Raw genomic sequence first — 19,087 nt, 5'->3', positions numbered from 1 at the left:
CCAAACGATGGCAAAGTCCTAGTTAAGCCACTGTCTGAGAGGCAAACATTTAATACCATCATAATCCAATATGAATTAATGCTTGGCGTAAACTGGTTGCGGCATTGATCACAAATGTCTTGAATGAATATGATTCAAAAGTCATGCATCGTCCTTATTAACCAAGCATAATCCACGGGGGTAAACTACAATTTATAGTTTATAATTTATATAAAAGGAGGGCTGGCTAACGAAGTTTTCCTTATACAGCCAGTAGAACTAATAATTTCAAGACTAGATCTAGATATTGCAGATCACTAGATTTGTCTTGCCCTGTGCCTGGGCTTAGAGATCAATAGTGTTGCTATGTGTAACGTCAAGTGGTTTTAATGCATTTTTAAATGACATCAGCTGTTTAAAAAAATCAGCCTGGAATAAGAATTACGGAAGAAGTGACGAGTAGGGCAGTTCACTTCTGATAGATCTACATCTACGACGTAGCCAGTTTCTGGCTAAATCTAAATGAGAATAATTTTCATCTCCAACCTTGATTAATTAAGGTCTGTGTAAAAAAAAAACAAAAAAAAACGAATCCATCATTTTCATGGAAAGAAAAAAAAATGACCTTGATAATTTTATGTTTTTGGTTTGGCTGTCTGACCGACTTTCTCAGAATTGCTCGTCGTACTGTCTGTCTGGATTTTATTATTTTTATGCTTTTACGTTAATCGTGAGGAACCGAATACTACGTTCGGTCAACATCGCTTCTATTCGGCCTTTTCCGTCTCAATGGCAATGTCTCGGTAAACACTCGGTATTTTGTGGTTTGCTAGGCTTTAGCCAAAATTACTTGTTAATGTCTTACTCAAAATGTTATGAAATGGCATCTCTATGCATTGAATTTTTCCAGAAATGATGTTACATAAATGCAGAATGCTTTATGTTTTTGATCCCATTTTATTATTTGCAGTCGATATAATAATTATTATATTGATCAAGGGAGTCTAAAAATAGCACGAGACATTGCGATTACGATAGTCTTTTGTGCTCGTGTTTACCTTTTTGTTGGCTTGTTCCAACTGCTAATAATAAATAATGGCTTGTGAGATACAACTACCGTCCTGGAGACATGTATAACACAAACTGCTTCCAATACTGTAGATAGATCTATACAAATAATTCATATATCCTTGGATTCTGACTACCTCTCTACAATAAAGCATGCTACAATGCGAATGCTAGTAGTAATATTAATATTAATATAATAATCTAGTCTAGTTAAATATACAGATTCATACGTTTTTATCTTAGATCTATAATATTATAATAAATTAATAATCTACTGACTTTGACCCGTCTATTACTCTATGTCTATATACTATAGTCCTAGAATTCTAGATCTAGATCTATACTATTTTAATATTGACTAAATAGAGTCCAGCTAGATCGGCTCTATACTCTATTATAACTCTATAGCCTATACTTATAAACATAGTATAGATCTACGTAATTATAATAATTATGGACTAGAGTTGACTAGACTAAAAACTCCACTTTAGTCGCGTGTCAGTGTCACTGTGCAGTGTGGCTTTGTTCCTGTTATTGTTATAGTATATATCTAGATCTACATCTATAATATTATTGTTAAGTTTATGATTGAATATCATTATTAATATTATTATCAACTGCTGATCTCCCTACCCCCCCCCAATTAATGTATTAATAGCCTACTCTTACTGAAAATTTACTACACTTACACGAATTGTGTCATGTCTAGACTTCTAGACACTGTTCACTTACTACTGACTGTAAAACACTGTAACTTGTAAGGTAGACTAGATCTATAATATTATGCTAATCTAGATCATAGTAATAACGTAAATTTTGGAGATAATTGATACTTTTGTGGGTTTCTTTATGTCCTATTTTTGACAATTAATAGATCTATACATTCTGTTACTTTGTTAGAGTCTGTTGACATTATTCAATAATTGATAAGAATAATATAATATAAACTACGTAGAACTATAAATACTATAATAGATTAGATTCTAGATCTTTATTCTTTATCTGAAAAATGTATAGTCTAGCTAGATTAAATTAGATTTATTAAAATTGGAACTAGATTGACTATTATAGTCACTAGATTGACTAGAATAGATCTCTCAACTAACTATATAGTGACTATAACTATAGTCTATTAAGATCTAGTAAGTAGTAACTAGTATATATATATTATATATATATATATATATATATAATATAATATAGTAAGACTCTAACTCTAGTGTCATAGTCAGTATGTGTGTAGATTTTTAGTAGATCAACCATTATCTTATAAATTCAAACATATGTATTGATCATTTTGATTATTTTAGAATTGATATTTTAGCCCAGTGCCTAATATATTTAAATATATCTAATATGTTACTGTAAGGAATATTATTTTAAATATCATTTAGAATATTCTAGATTTATGTCATTTAAGACATTTTCAGTTAATTAACAATTAACTATAATTTTAACTTTATACAAATAATAGTGACTTTATAATAATATTGTTATTGTTACTAGTAGGCCTACTAGATCTAGATATATAAAAAATCAAAATCTAGATCTATATGCCTATTGAGGTATATCTGTTACAGTTTATAAAAATAGATCTATTTTGTTCTATATTATTAATCAGTGATGCCCAAAACAAAATACGGCCCGCGGGCCAGATCCGGCCTGCAACATGTTTCCGTCCGGCCCGTCGAAACGGTTTGACGCGTAAAAAAGTTAAACTACAAATATCCCATTAATTAAGTTAAGTACTAGATCCAAAAGTTACTAATAAAAATAGCTTCAGGTCAATTCGTTTATTTTTTGTACCATTTCGGTCATGTGGCCCGCGACACGAGTGTCGAAAATAAAAATAGCCCATAGGTCAAATTAGGTTGGGCATCACTGTTATAAATTATTTCATTGGTCTACGGATTTGAATATATCTATGTTTGTAGTAAGATCTTATTTTCTACATGATGCAGGGATATACTTATATGTTTGTATATTATGCTAATATTTAATTTAATTTTTATTTTTTTATTTTTATATTTCAGTTTGATAAACATTTTATTGAGTTTTTTTTAAGCACAGGCATGTTAAGGTCAAATAATTTACGCTAGCCTATAAATGTTTTAGTTCCGGTACCTTATTCAAAAGTCTCCTAAGGTTTAATAATTTTTTAAATAGGCTTTGTACAAGTGATATTCACTTTGTCAACATGGTGGTTCTGAGTTTGAATCCTACCTGCTGTCAAGTCAGTTTGAAACTTCTTTTTGTTTTTTAACTCCTATAAGCAGAAACATCATCTGTAGGTTCAGATGGGGGTGAACAGTGTAGAAAAAAAAAAAAGATGGAAGCTGTCTGGTTGTGTGGTATGCATTCTGGACTGTCATCTCGATGGTAGTGGGTTCTAACACTGCCCATTCCCATCTCCCCTCATCTTTAATAGCATTCTCATTTTTTATGGCCTTCTTTTTTTTTTTTTTAATAAACAGGCCACATTTTAACTATCAACTTAACATACCTTTTTAACCCATGAATTAGTGAATCTTTTGCAATGAAATTTCGCAGCCCGATCTCTCTTTCCTTCTCTCTCTCTCTCTTTCTCTTTTTTTACTCTCTGGAACCCCCATTTTGTGTTTTTTTATCTGCACATCGTAATTTCTCCCACTATAGACTTTTGACTTGATTTGGAAAGACCCGCTTCATAATAATCCTCAGTCACATACACGCTCTCATATTTTTAGCCTGTTAATTTTAGTAGGACTTTTACTTATCCGCTCTCATCCGAATCACAAGAAAGATGATGCCTATTATAAGCTATCCCGACAAGATCAACGTTTAATCTTCTGACTCAGGACCGGACACAACAGAATGAGACAACATATGTACTGAAACTCAAAATTGGAACCAGTGAAAATCTGCCCATGTGGAGTGTCACCAGAGAATGCTGACCATGTCCATCAAAACTTTTTTTTACCAAGAGACCAATAAAAAACACTGGCCCCAAAACACCCCTATAGAAAGAAAACTATAGGGAGAACTCCCTGATTTGGAAAACACTGCGCAGTTCATCTCACATATTAGTCTAGTCATTTGAAAGCTTCAACATAAAGATGAGAACGAGGAAGAAGACTCTCTCTTTTTCTCTCTCTCTCGAAAAAAATAAAATATTCTAGATCTATCTTATTAATGCTATTAGGATTGGTTTTGTTTTTTTTTTAGACCGCATATAAAAGGAAGCGGAAATGATTTAAGGCATATTAAAAATAAGTAGACTTAGGAAAAAAAAAAATGCTTAAAAATATGAAATTTGTGTGATTTTTTTTAATGCTCTCTATATTGACTGCAGCCCTTTGGGGAAATACTAAAAAAAAATTACAAAGGTTTGATAGAGCTTGCGGTTTTTCGCTAATGGCGGTCATCAGGTTGCAAATCTGTCAGAAAAATTCTTAGTTAGCACCTAGGAGGTAAAAGGAACCTGTTTATGAAATTTGATGCAGATATATACAACACTTTAAGAGATCTCATGATCAATGAATGTGTCAGTCAGTGGTAACTTAGAAATAAATTATAGATAAATATATTTTTAATTAGTATAAATTCATTATCCTATCACTTTGGATGTAATAATACTACATGAAAAGGCAAGTTGTATGTGACTTGACTAAAAAGAAATATGAAGCATAGAGTGTGAACATATCAAGTATTATTATTTTCTTTTGTTATACATTTTTGTGTGTGCATAAAGCATGTATATGGTTACAGTAATGCTTGTGGACATTGGAGGGTGAGGGGAATATTTCACCTTCACCTATCCCTTAGTCTGAGTCTGTTGGACCATTGGGGCACCATACAATCTGTTGACCATCTTTCTCCATTCCGCCCTGTTATTTGCCTTGGATAGAATCTCTTTCAATGACAGGCCCGTCCATTCTTTTATGTTGTCTTCCAATCCCTTTCTCAGACTGCCTTTTCTTCTTTTTCCTGGTACTGTTCCCTGAAGGGAGATCTTTGTGAGCCCTGAAGATTTTGTGTTATAGCCTTAGAGTTTTAGTTTGACAGTAAACAGGCCATTGTGGGGGTCCAATTGCTGTACCAATTCTATCTTTAATCTCTTTGTTTTTGATGCGGTCTTTGTATGTGATGCCTAGGAACTTTCTGCAGTATCTCAATTCCATTGCTAGGATCCTCCTCTCTAATTCTGCAGTCAGCATGCAAGATTGGCAAGCATAAAAGAATGTGGCCATGAATATTTAATTGAGGTAAAAAAAAAATCATTGTCTCCATCTCCAAGGAGTTTATGCTTCATGTTTCTAAAAAACCCCCCAGATTTTTTAAATATTGATATTCAAACTCAGGAACTTTGGTTATAGTAATATGCATTGCCCATGCTAGGTTATTTTATACCCTTCCTTTTTTTGGCACAATTTGTTTTTAAATCTTAACAAATGTTGTCTGGTTTGTATTCAGTCTAGGCTTGCAGTATGTCTCTGCCACATTAAAGTAGAAGAAACAACACTATGATATAAAAGAGTTTTAGCAGTTGGCTATATAGGATGGGTAGTGCATCCTCCAAGTTCCGCAAGCACCTTCAGTCTGGAGATGAAGTTCAGGCGCTCCAGCTGTACTTCACAAACAGTGAGCTGAGGAAAGCCCTGGACCCCAACAGCTCCTATGGAGACTCCCATCAGCATGAGACGCCTTTACATTTAGCATCCAGACATGGAATGCAGAAGCTGTTGGGGTGAGAAGAGAAAAGATCTGTTTCAATGAAATTTGCATAAGGGGTAGACTGTCATTGTACAGTTCAATCATTCAAAATGTTTTAAAAAGATAAAAGTAGACATTAATTTACATTGTTATTTGTTAAATATACAGGGGGAGGCGTGGTGGCTGAGCGGTAAATCGCTTGGCTTCTGATCCTGGTGAAGACTGGGATTTTTTATTTTGGGATCTTTGGCTGCCTCTGAGTCGTATCTGACATTAGTTGGGGAAAAGTAAAGGCGGCTGGTCATTGTGCTGGCCACATGACACTCCACCCAGCTCTAATGGGTATCTGACATTAGTTGGGGAAAAGTAAAGGCGGCTGGTCATTGTGCTGGCCACATGACACCCTCATAAACCGTAGGCCACAAAAACAGATGACCTTTACATCATCTGCCCTATAGACAACAAAGTCTGAAAGGGAACTTTTTAAATATACAGGGTACTGTTTTGATCAAATTGTGATCCATAAATATAAATATTGGAAAATCATTTTTGTCATCTCTACTTCATAAGCTCAGTTCAAACTTGTGAATTGAGTTTTTTTAGTTCATTGTATATCCCTCTGTGAATTCCAGGAACAGGGTGTTAAAATTATACTAATGATAGGTATCTATAGTTTAATATTGGCATGTTGTCCTTAATTGACTTTGAAACTTTAACAAGTTAGGGGGATAGTTCTTTGAATACAACACATGTATACATCTTCAGGTTAATCTTAACTGGATACATATCAACAGCACATAAAACACTTTATTACATGAAAACTTAAGAAAATAGTGTTTGCCCAATACAACACAGGACATAACAAACTAATAATTATAATATTTGATTATACTATAAAGATTTTTTTAAATCATTTTTCCACAGGATACTACTTTTTTCAAAACGTGGTAACCCTAACAAAACCAATGCCAGGAAAGAAACATGTCTGCACTGCGTATGCATGGAGTCCAATAACCAGTCAGTTCATATATGCAACAGGAGAGCTGAGTGCTTGAACTATCTATTAAAATGGCGGGGGGCCACGCTTTCTGAGGGCCAGATAGAGAAAATTGATTTGCAGGCTCAGGATGAGGTCATTCACCTTTGTAGCTGTTGTTTCATTTTAAGACCTGATACATAATGTTTATTTCGTGTTTAAGTATAGTTTTCAAGGTAGCTGATAGCTTGAATGTTTAGTCTTTATAATTTGTAGGAGTTTTTCTCCTGTATTTCTGTAGTCTCTCACACCTTGATAGATAACTTCACAAGTTAAAGCAATGTTTTTCAAATTTAATGCACTGATGGAGCAGCTTACATAGCTCTCTCTGTGGAGGAAGGGGGGGGGGCACATGAACCAAAGTTTCTTTTGAAAAAGGGGGGGGTTGTAAATACTCTAGACAAAATTAAGTTTACATGTTTCTGTGACCAGTAGTTTCATTACACAAATTTGGAACCAAGGGGTAATAAATTATTTTGTTTGGTATCAACAAGGTATCAACAAGGGAAAGAACTTGTAATTAGCATAAGGGCCAGTATCATAAATTGAGTTAGCCCTCCTTATGCTTTGTTTAGAGAATTAGGTATTCACATAAAAGTTGAGATAAGATTTCTTAAATAAGACAAGATAAGCTTTGGGTAGCAAATTAGGCGTGAAGAATTTTAAGATAGCTATGGTAAAGTAAAATAATAAAATGTTAGTGTAAAGATTATACTTTAGACTGTATGTTGATGTAAAGATTATATCAAAGACTGTATATTAATCAATATAAAGAAAACTTTGTATCAGATGTTTTATTAATGCTGTCTTAATCACCACTTTCACAAATGATTTTATTTCTACAAAAGTATATTGAATATACATATATTAATTATCCCACCCCATAAAAAAAATTGGTTTTTAGCAGTCTCCCTTAACACTATATAAGCTTTGTTTTTTAAAAAAAAAGGCATTTTCATGTTCTTCTTGTTTAATGCTTCTGTAAGAAGGAATTAATTTTTTTTGTTTCAGAAACTGAACACAGCTTTACACTATGCTGCTGCTTCTGGCTTAAATAAATGTGTCGAGGTAACTTATTTGCTTAGCTGTCGCTTTTGCTTAGTGTTAGTTACTTTTGAACTTTGCTAATTGTTAAACAAAAAATGAGCCCATTGCAACAATCAAGCTAATGAGATGCTAGAGAAAAAGGTTTCTTATGCCAAAATATTTTTTTGGCTTTTTAAAAAAAAACTGTTTGATAGTCATATGATTACCAATATATATAGCTTGATTTTTTTTCTACCTTTCTCAGATTCTTATCCAGCATGGAGCCCCTTTATTCTTAGAAAATGAGGATAATTTGACCCCTTGTGATGCTGCTGAAAGGAATGGGCATGCTGGTATAGCTTTGTATCTTGAGTCTAAAATGGTGTTCTCAGTAAGTTGATTACATTTTGTTAGTCTGTAAAGAAATGTCAAACCAGTTTATTTTATTCTTAGAGAGTTCGTATTGCTTTCTTTAAGTTTACTCTTGATAGTCCCAACGATTAGGTTACCAGCTTGGGTGACACAGTGGCTAAGTGGTAAAGTGCTTGGCTTCCGGGTTCAAATCCTGAAGACTGGGATTTTTTTATTTCGTGATCTATTGGGTACTTAACATTAGTTGGGGAAAAGTAGAGGCATTTGGTTGTTGTGCTGGCCACATGACACCTTTGTTAGCCAAGGCCGTAGAAACAGCTGACTTTAACATCATCTGCTCTATAGTCCACAAGGTCTGAAAAAGGAACATTACTTTTTTTTGGGTGTCAGATTACCAAAATATTTGAATTACTAAAGGTTAGTGTACTTCAAACAATTTAACCATGTGTGAAGAAAATTAATTTATATTTATGATGTAACTGGCATTGCACACCAGCTATGCCCATTGATTGTTCTGAGGCTCTATTTTGTTTATTATGCCCGAAACATCCCCTCCTTTTCTTTTTTGAAATTTCAATTAACTGGCCAGATTTTATTGAAATTAGAAATAGTGTATCTGTTGCAATGAAATTTGACAGCCTTCCTCTCTTTTTCTTTGTCTCCCTTTGTTTCTCTTTTTCTTTCTGGAGTCCATTTTTTGGCTAATTTTTTCACTTTAGGCATCATAATTTGTTCCGACATAGACATTTGACTCAATTAGGTAGGACCCATTTTATAATGTGGAGTCACCACCCTGGATACACATCATATTCACATATGCTTATGACTTGTAAATTCCAGTATTGCTTTTACTTATTAGCTCTCCCCCCCCCTCCACCTACCTCCCGACCACAACAAAAAAGTTAGTCCTATGTACAGTCTCTGACTTTTCTTTGGCTTCTTAATGTTTGAGATACCCTATGTTGCTTTTTGACCATAAGACCCTCACACACACACATACGCACACACAGACTCATTTTCAAACTTTTCGGCCTCTTTTTACTACAAAGACAACCTTTAACTTTTCTTTTTGGTATCCTCCAGTTGATCCACCCTTCACCATACCCAGATTTTGAATCTATATATAGCATCTATGGTTTTAATCTTTTTTTTTTTTTTGCATCCTTTAATCACAAGAAAAAGATTTTTTTTTTAAAGCCATTAGGATTTTTTTTTATTAAGACCTTGACTAAAAAAAAGTTTTTTTTTATGACAACTAAGGGTTGCAAGTTGCATAACTTTTATTAAATGAAGTCGTGGCACCAAAGGACATTTGATATATAGTTTCCACCCAATATCTGCCCCCAATATATAAAGAGTAATCATTTAGAATAGTGTTTCCCTTTTGTCTATTTTCAATTTTTTTCTTGTAAGAATGATGAGCCTCCTCAAGGAGATGAAGATAGGATTTCATTAACACCAGTTGAAGTAAGTTTAGTTTACCATACTGTTTTTCTAATTACCTTGTTTACCTTAGTTTTTCTAATTACCTTGTTTGCTATAGTTTTTTAATTACCTTGTTTACCATACTGTTTTCTAATTACATTGTTTACCATAGTTTTTCTTATTACATCATTTGTCTTAGTTGTTCTAATTACCTTGTTTACCACACAGTTACAACATTTTTTTCTAATTATTAATAAACTTGTTTGTTAACAATGTTTGGAATGCAATACCTGGTTCATCTAGTGTTTAATAAAATCAGTTAATGACTCATGTTTCCACTATCAATTAAAAAATAACTGAACGGTGTTTAATAGTGAGATAACTAATGTATTAAATTGCATTAAAAAATTATTATAAACATTAAAACACTTTATGTTTGTTTTGAGAAGGAATACTCTGGATTGCGTCCACAAGACCTCCAGGAAGCAAAAGACCAACTGCTTGTAGAGACTGCAGACATGTTAAGTGTTCCATTGTTTACTGCTGAGGCCCTCTTGAGAAATCATGGTAAGCAAGGTACATCAAACAAAAGGGAAGGACATCATTTTGGTTGTGGGACATTCTACTGTAATCAGTTTTTAAAAGCATTTACAAAAAAAAAAAGGTTGGGGCTGAATTCGAACTTCTGGTTAATTTTTTAAATTGATTCTTGTGTTGTTAGGTAAAAGAAATAATTTTGCAAAATTTCACCTTGATCCAATATTGGGTGTCAGAGAAATAATGTCTACCAACATTTTACCAAACAGACAGAGTTAGTTAATATAAGCTTTTTAAAAATAAAAAACAAATATAGTTTGATTGTTATTTATACCGCCACCTGAATGGTTAGGCGCTTGACTTCTGAACCTGCGGTCATGGGTTTGAATATCGGTGAATACCCAGCTCTAATGGGTACCTGACTAATGTTGGGGGAAAGTAAAAGCAATTGGTCGTTGTGCTGGCCACATGACACCCTGCTTTTTAACTTTGGCCAAAGAAACAGAAGAGCTTAACATCATCTGCCCTATAGATCGCAAGGTCTGAAAGGGAAACTTTTTTTCTTACTCAGTCTTACGAAAATTATAGAAGGGAAAAGGCATGATAAACCTGTCTATTAGCTGTTAGACTAAATGGATAACTGAATGAATATTTCTGTTCACATTGAAATTAAACAAAAGTTTACATATTGTCCAGAATGGTCTAGAGAAACATTGTTAGAAGCCTGGATATCAGACCCTATAGCTTGCTGTGAGAAGTGCGGAGTCACCCTACCGTCCACCTTGTTCAGTGAGAAACCACAAGTCCAAGAAAATTTAGCCAGTCCATTGCCTTCCCCTTTACACACTGCGCCAACACCACTAGATGCTGAGGTAAGAGTGTGGCTTTCAAAACTGTAGTCAGCTATTATCTCACACTGCTTTCTCTTTTCTGCTTGGTTTTACTATATAATTTATGGTTGTCCACTCCATGAATATTTCTGTGTAGCTAGGCGTTTGAGCCATTTTTGTAGAAAGTGGGGATTAGGACTTGGATAACTGCGTTCTTATCCAGAAGCAGTCATTCATATAGAAAAACCAGGCATCTTTTTGTATGGTCAAAAGATATCTATAAAATGTTTAAAAATAAAGCAACAACAGAATTTAATTTTTGAAAAATTTGCTTGATGTATTAAAAGAGTCAACTAAATGATGGCTGAAAACTAAAATACAATCTAAAAATTAATATGATCAAAATCTATGTTTTTTAAATTAATATAACTGTCTGTTTTTATTTTTTTTTTATCTGAAGTTTCTTGAAAACAGATATTTGTTTATTTATCTACTTCTCTAGTGCAACATCTGTGCTAACACATTCCTCATTGCTGACGAGCCCGTCCACATGCCATGTTTACATCAGTTCTGCAAAGACTGCTGGGAAAGGTAAATGCAAAAATTAGGAATGGCCTGAGATAACCTTTTTTTCTTTTTTTGCATTACATTTCTCAAATCAAAAGTTTTAAAAAATATGTTAAAATATACTTTTTAAAAAAATCCAACTGAAATCAAAGAAAGACAGATGGTTGTATTTTCTTCGTTATTTGTGTTTTTAGAAAAATATTATGTGCAAAAAGAGGAGCACTAGGCAATCTTTAATTGCATACTTACAATATTTATAAGGGCAGCATTAGAGATCAAATATTTAATGAGAGAAAAAAACAGTGAATTAAGTATAGTGAAATAAGGGACAGCACTGACCAACATATAATATAACTCCACCTAGTGCTGCCTTAATGTAAAATATGTCATTGATTCAGCACCTAGCTTTACATTTGTATTTAGGCTGTTTGCTGTTAGTATTTTGTTAGCTGACTGACATTTAACCTGACTTTTTCAAACATTTGAATTTTATTTTTAAGCCTTCTATTTGTTGAGTTGACTGGTGTTAACTTTATTGATGACTTTTAGCAATACCTTTTTGATATAACATGACTTAACTAGACTTGCCTTACCTAATCATTTAGACTTCTAGTGGAGCATAGAGCTGCAATAGTTCTATGCCATGGGACTCTGACTAGATAAGATTGTATAGCTACATATTGTTTGTTTCAATTTAGAGCGGTGACCTATAGCAATAGTTAACAATAGTTTATTAATTAACAATAATTAATTAATTAATTAACAATAGTTAATTAATTAATAATAGTTAATTAACTGATTGGTTAATTTTTGTTATTGATTCTTGTGTTGTAAAAGACATTATTGTGAAAAATTTCAGATTGATCTGAGATTGGTTGTCGGAGAAATAACGTGTAACAAACTTTTTACCTGACAGACAGTCAGAGTGTGCTGATATAAGCTTTGTAACAAAATACAAAAACACAATTTTAATAGCAATATTTTAATGGAACCCCATTTGAGTAGTTGTTTTATCTAACATGTTAAGAAATGCCAACCTATTGATAATAAATAATGGCTAATGTTTGTTGAAAACAAAAAATAAAGATGATAATTTTGTTGACATTCCAGATATTTAAATGTGAAAATTCAAGAAGGAGATGCCCATCACATTACCTGCCCTGCTTATGACTGTACAATGCTAGTTCCTGTTGATATCATTGAAGGTATAGTGTCCAGGGATATGGCTCTTAGATATCTACAGTTTGACATCAAGGTAGGTTGGCCTTAGTACACTCACTAACAAAGCATCCAGCCACAGTCAATCATCTGGCTAAGATGATTAAACCTAATATGTATTGATTTTTTTGGTTTGTAATTCAAAGTTTGTTGAATGATGAGTAGCATCAACTAAGTAAATTTAAAATGTATTCTTCACTAGTAATTTCTGTACTATATGATAGTAAAAGTTAAAAGCTGAGGCTGAAAGAATTCAAGTCTTAGAGAGTAAATGCTATAGAAAACTGCTGGGCATTTAATAACAGGAAAAGAAAACAAACAATATTGTTCTTTTACAAATCAGTTCTCTGGATAACAAAAAAAGAATTTCTCAATACTGTGAAGAGATGAAAATCAACCTGGTTCAGTAAGACATTTCTAATTGTCAAAAATTATCCTTCAAGGCACAGTAGATAGAGCACGAAGAAAGGGTCATCAAAAGAAATGCTGGCTGAACAATGTGAAAGAATGGACTGGCAAATGGAGAGTTTGGTTATGCAAACCATCATAGCACCCCAATGACGCATGTCAAGGGACAAATGATTGATGCTGAAGTTGAATGATATGAGACATATTATGACTTTTTTTTGAGTCCAAACTTAATATCACTCTTCAGCTACTGTTCTTTTCTAATATATTATTAAATACTATATCTTATATTAGCTTACTAGACAAAATCTAATATTAATAAAAATTTGTGATTGTGTATGCTTTAAGGCTTTTGTGGATAGCAACCCTGACATGAAATGGTGTCCTTCCCCTGGCTGTGGCCAAGCTGTCAAACTGCCAGACCTTGATCTCACGTCCCTTCATGGTACCAAGCGAAACAGAATCCCTTCAGACACATCTAGAGGTGTAGACTGTGGGGCTGGTCATTATTTCTGCTGGTAAGTGATGGATTGATCCATTGATCGCCGTCTACTAAACTATCTTCTGCTATTTTTTTCAACCACCATTTACTTAACTATCTTCTGCTATTTTGTTCAATTTTATTTATAACTTACTTTGAAATTATTTAGGTATTTCATAGTTTTGTAATGCAATTCTAAAAAACCTTTCTTAACCTATAACATTTAACTTGCACCACCGGCGCTATCCCTCAATCTATTGAACCTTTGGAGCACCACATATCTGTTGGCCCTTTTTCTCAGGGTTCCTGAGGCCTCTTGATTTTTTATGAGCTCCAGGAAATCTGAAATTGCAAAATATAAGAAAAAGTCCTGGGAATCTCTTGAAATTATAAAAAAAAAAACTTCTCAAACTCATACAAATCTTTCAAAAATAGACCAAATTGTTATTTTGGGGTGTCATTCAATAGGAAAAAGTCAATCCTAACTGCGATTAAAAAAAATAATGTCAGCTTTCATTGAATAAAAATGTTATAATAGGGTGAATTTTAACCAAAACAGGAATTTCCAATACTTTATTTTCTTTAATAGCATATAAATAGAGATCTAAATCTATCTCGATCTCTAGTCTACATTTTCTATGTAAATTCTAGATTTTATTTCTTAATCTAGAATTCTAGATTTATTAGAAATCTACTCATAGAGGAAGTTTTAGGTGGGGCTTAACTATAGTAATAATGGTGGTCTAAAGTAAAAAAAAATTAAAGTATGAAACATTCATACTTTGTAATAGTGGTGAAACATTCAAACTTTTAAAAGTAGTAAAACATTCAAACTTTGTATTAGTTGTGAAACATGCTTACTTTATAATAGCGGTAAAACAAACTTAATAATAGTAGTTATACATTCAAACTTTTATAATAGTGGTGAATCATTCAAACTGTATAATAGGGGTGAACATTCAAATTTTATAATAGTAGAATAAAAAATTCAAACTTTATAGTAATGGTGAATCATTCAAACTTTATAATAGGGGTGAAACATTCAAACTTTATAGTAATGGTGAATCATTCAAACTTTATAATAGGGGTGAAACATTCAAACTTTATAACAACCAAAAACATTTAAACTTTATGTGAAACATTCAAACCGCATAATAACAGTAAAACATTAATACTTTATAAAAGCAATGCAACGTTCAAACTTAATAAAATATTCAAGCTTAATAATAGCAGTAAAATATTCAATCTTAGTAATAGAAGAAAAACATTAAAATTTCATATCTAGGCAGACTTATATTAAAATTAAGACTATTTTATTTCAAAGGGCTTCAATGAATCCTGGATAGATTAAAATTTTTATGTATATGTTAGTAAAGCCCCATCTGCTTGTTATATTTTAAACCAATGTTCTCCAACTGTCACAGGGAATGTCTAGAGGAGTCCCATGAACCATGTAGCTGTGATAATTGGACCAAATGGTTTCAGAAAATCAGTGAAATCAAACCAGAAACATGTAAGAATTTTAGTATTGCATTGTTCCATTTACATTTTCCAGTTTTCTTGCAGAATTGAGACACCAGTCCAAAGTGCATTCTACATGGCCATTTAGCCATTAGCTTTATTTGTCTATACATTTTTATAATTTCTGTTAAAGAATTTTAAATCTTATAATTAAGAGAGCTGGATGAAATCTGAGAGGAACTCTGATTGTAAAAGAACAGGAAGGACGCTGGATGGAATCAGAAATGTCTTGAAATAGTATATACAAATTACATGGTTTTCTACAACTCATTCTTTTCTATTAAAGGCCATACCCATTCAATCAATATCTTTTGGTTTCATAATATTTATATAGTTCTTAAAAAAAAAGTTTTAATACCCTTAAAGTAGTATTTTTTTAAAAGGAATGTGTGTCATATATAATATCTGATAATGAATGATTTTTAAGGATTGAGCTAAATACTTGACTTTATCTAAATTATATTTAAAATATTTAAAATTAAATAAAAAATAACACCATGATTGATTTCTTTTTAGATTTATATTGAACAAATTTCATTGTTAATTTATTATTTTCACAGAATTTCGTTATTCAAATCAAAATTCAAAATAAATCCTATTCAATTTCTCAATATTTTGTGTGCAGGGTTATGGCACATCAGCACTATTCAGTCAATGTTGTACCCCTGTGTGATATTGTGTTTCATTATTCTGTCCTCATTTCTCCTCAGTGGATGGAACAGAACAGGAAACAGAGCTGGCTGCCAACTGCCTTTGGCTTGTGACTAATTCCAAGCCATGTCCCAATTGTAAGTCTCCTATACAGAAAAATGAAGGTTGCAACCACATGAAGTGCAGCAAGGTGAGGGCTTCCAATTTGAGAACATTTCCTTTCAGAAAACGAACAGTAGCTGAAGCTGTTTTTTATCTCAATACTTTGCACTTTTAGGAAGGCTATTACAATAGATTTTGTTACTAATGCTGTTTTCGTTTCTAAAAAATGTCATATCTTATTTTACTGCACAACCCTGCAAGATAATTTATTTGAAGAGCCAATGAATTTAATAAAGATATAAATTCGGAAATCAATGATGTTTACAAAACTTTGGTAGGACAAAATAGAAAACACTAAACTGTGGGAGATGGGTGAACAGAGAAATATAGAGGTGCAGATCTTAGAGAGGAAGTGGAGATGGATTGGTCATACCCTAAAAAGAGATGCCAACAACAGAGCTAGACAGGCCTTAGAGTGGAACCCCCTGGGTACAAGATGCAGAGGAAGACATTAAAGGACATGGCAATGCAGAGTACTAGATGAAGCCGAGAGGACAGGAAAGAGCTGGGAAGCAATTAAAAAACTAGCAAGAGACAGTGGAGAGTAGAATGTTTTTACTGAGGTGCAATGTTCCACGAGGAATGCAAAGGAAAGATGTTGGTAATGACAATACAAAACTTAGAAAGAATGAACTTATTTTTTATGTTTGAATTAATTTTTAAACACTTATCGATCTCATTATCCTCTCCCTGTGAGCCAACATCAGAAATAACTGAATTTTTATAAAATTTAAAAGAAAATGTATAATAGTGTTTTAACTGTTTGTAAATATTTGTGCAAATAAATGTATATTTTATTGACATAACTTCTAGCCCTGTAGCTTGAATGAACAATTTGTGAAGAAACTTATTTTTGTTGCTGATAGCGCTCTCCCTTTTTTTTCCCTCCTTGCTCTTTAGTGTAAGTATGACTTCTGCTGGGTGTGTCTAGAACAATGGAAACGCCACAACAGCTCAACAGGTGGCTACTTTAAGTGCAATCGTTATGAGGTGCTCAAGAAGGTGGAAGAACAGAGTGCACAGCTCATGTCTGAGGTGAAAACTTTGATTGCCTTACTGCATGGCTTGTGTATTCTGTAATTACTTTTATATCAAACAGAGAATTAAGAAATGAAATCCTTGTAATTCTGTTAATTCTATATTATTGTACAGCTTTTAAGTTTAGAGGCTCGATTAATTTTATATTGGAAATTTCCTTTTTAAAGTCATTAAACAAATAGTTATTTAGAACAAAAAAAAAAAAAAATCTTTATTATCTGTGAGGACATTCATTTTACAATTGTACATAAACCATAACAATACATTATATGAGCAAACATTTTATAGGATAGCACACAAAACATGCTTTCATTCTACAGTTTCTGATGGACATAGCATGTGAAATTTACTATAGTAAATTACATTTTGTTCAATAATTTAATGACCAAAGAGTTCTTTTGTCTATTTGTTTTTGTGATCTGTGTCTTATATCTCCTTAGTGATGGCAAACTGTAGAAATCCGGAAACACTAAGGGTGTTTTTTTAGTGCTCTGTAATTTTCTTAGCAATGTTATTCTCAAATAGGTGTCCAAGTGGGGTTCAATTGTTGCCAATGATCTTACTAGCAGCATTTAGCATTTTATTAAGTTCTGGTGAACATATGACTCTTGAAAGAAAAAAAAAATCGTTTTATGAAAAAAAAAATGTAAAAAACCCTCATCAGATAAGAAAAAGAATGTTTGATTTAAAAGTCAGCAATTGCTATTGGCAGATAGGTCTAACACTATTGTCATATTTATTATTAAAAAAAAGAAGGTAATTTAAAACCAAATAAAACATTTATATTAAGTGGCCTTTTAGCTAAAATGCTTCTAGAATCCAGTAATAAACTTTCAGACTTTGTAAAGTACTTTACAAACCCCAGGGCAGTGGACCAGGGACTGGAAAAAAATGTCATATCACACTTCTTAAAATAAAAGTGGGCCAGAGAAATGTATGACATTAACATGATCTGCCCAATAGATCGCAAGGTCTGTAAGGGGAACTTTATTACTTTTTTAAAACTCATAAAATGAAAAGGAAATTTTAATTTAGACCACATTCATTTATCAGTATTTTATGTCAACACATAGCAATGTCAAGTATTCAAAATAAACCAAATGTTCCAACAGCACATCAACAAAGTTTTAGGAAATATAGATCATCTGAGATTAAGTTTATAACATATTTTTTTAATATATATATATGAGCATTTGAAAAGCTCACCACCTTTAACATTCTATTTATTACATCTTGAATTGATTGGATTGTGCAAGTAACTTTTTCTTCTAAGAAGGATAACTATGAATGAATATGCTCTTGCTTTGTTAGACATAAGATAATCTTTTGACATTTGATTCGATTGGAATTTTATATGACGTTTAATTTGTTATGACTTTGACCTGTTTTGTTTTTCAGGCAGAGTCCAAGAATAAAAACATGCAAGAGCTGAACAGATTTGTCCACTACTACACAAGATTCAAGAACCATGAGAACAGTTATAAGGTTTGATCTTTACATACTCTAGTCATTATTTTAAATTATTATTAGTCTTGTTGAGAGATGTCCATATTACAAATAGTTTTTTCAATCAGGTCTTGCGAGTTTAAAGAAATTCCTGATCTTTATTTTTAGATTCTTTCACGCTAGTGCCGTGTTAAAAGTGCTGGTTAAAGTGCTTAGCTCATGAACTTAACTTACACTTGGTCATAGATCTAGTTTTCATATTTGTACTTTTAATCAATGCTATTCATCCTCGTCTGTAAATTATATTCCTTATTCTGATAAAATTGAATATAAAACATTTAGGTATTTTTCTTTCTCTTAATAGTTATTAGACTTATTGTCATTTAAAAAAAAAATAGAATTAGCTCTATATTATTTACAAAGCTTATATCAACTCTTTCTGTCTGGGGAGAAGTTTATAAATATTATTTCTCTCAAACCCATTCTTGGATCCAGTTGAAACTTAATTATTCATTAGCAAAGAAAAGACATGAATCAATAAAAAAAAAACAAAATAATTAGTCAATTAATTACTTTGATACCAACAAGGGAAATTAATACATATATGGCTCAATATGTAGGGTTTGGTCC

At 32.5% G+C, this 19,087-nt stretch overlaps 1 protein-coding gene across 4 annotated transcripts in view; it reads left to right on the top strand.

The window, feature by feature from the left end:
- Positions 1-898: 898 nt before the first annotated feature.
- The window catches only part of LOC106066650 (ankyrin repeat and IBR domain-containing protein 1-like), a 31,585-nt gene continuing 13,396 nt past the window's right edge, over positions 899-19,087 (top strand). Inside the window, exons 1-15 of one of the 4 annotated variants that reach the window (XM_056013959.1) lie at positions 899-1,110; positions 5,500-5,773; positions 6,664-6,871; positions 7,787-7,843; positions 8,067-8,192; positions 9,587-9,640; positions 10,048-10,165; positions 10,832-11,007; positions 11,468-11,556; positions 12,643-12,787; positions 13,507-13,676; positions 15,064-15,152; positions 15,871-16,001; positions 16,874-17,008; positions 18,410-18,496. In XM_056013959.1, coding sequence (XP_055869934.1) covers positions 5,586-5,773; positions 6,664-6,871; positions 7,787-7,843; positions 8,067-8,192; positions 9,587-9,640; positions 10,048-10,165; positions 10,832-11,007; positions 11,468-11,556; positions 12,643-12,787; positions 13,507-13,676; positions 15,064-15,152; positions 15,871-16,001; positions 16,874-17,008; positions 18,410-18,496 — 1,773 coding nt within the window. In that variant the 5' untranslated portion in view covers positions 899-1,110; positions 5,500-5,585. Of the gene's footprint in view, positions 1,224-1,713; positions 1,810-5,499; positions 5,774-6,663; positions 6,872-7,786; positions 7,844-8,066; positions 8,193-9,586; positions 9,641-10,047; positions 10,166-10,831; positions 11,008-11,467; positions 11,557-12,642; positions 12,788-13,506; positions 13,677-15,063; positions 15,153-15,870; positions 16,002-16,873; positions 17,009-18,409; positions 18,497-19,087 lie in introns of those variants that run through there. The other 3 variants (XM_056013958.1, XM_056013957.1, XM_056013960.1) reach the window with 3 other exon arrangements.

This window comes from Biomphalaria glabrata, chromosome 16 (assembly GCF_947242115.1).
Source record: "Biomphalaria glabrata chromosome 16, xgBioGlab47.1, whole genome shotgun sequence".
Taxonomy (NCBI): Eukaryota; Metazoa; Mollusca; class Gastropoda; family Planorbidae; genus Biomphalaria; species Biomphalaria glabrata.
The sequence above is the reverse complement of the archived record's forward strand: the minus strand, read 5'-3'. Positions and strand labels throughout refer to the sequence as shown.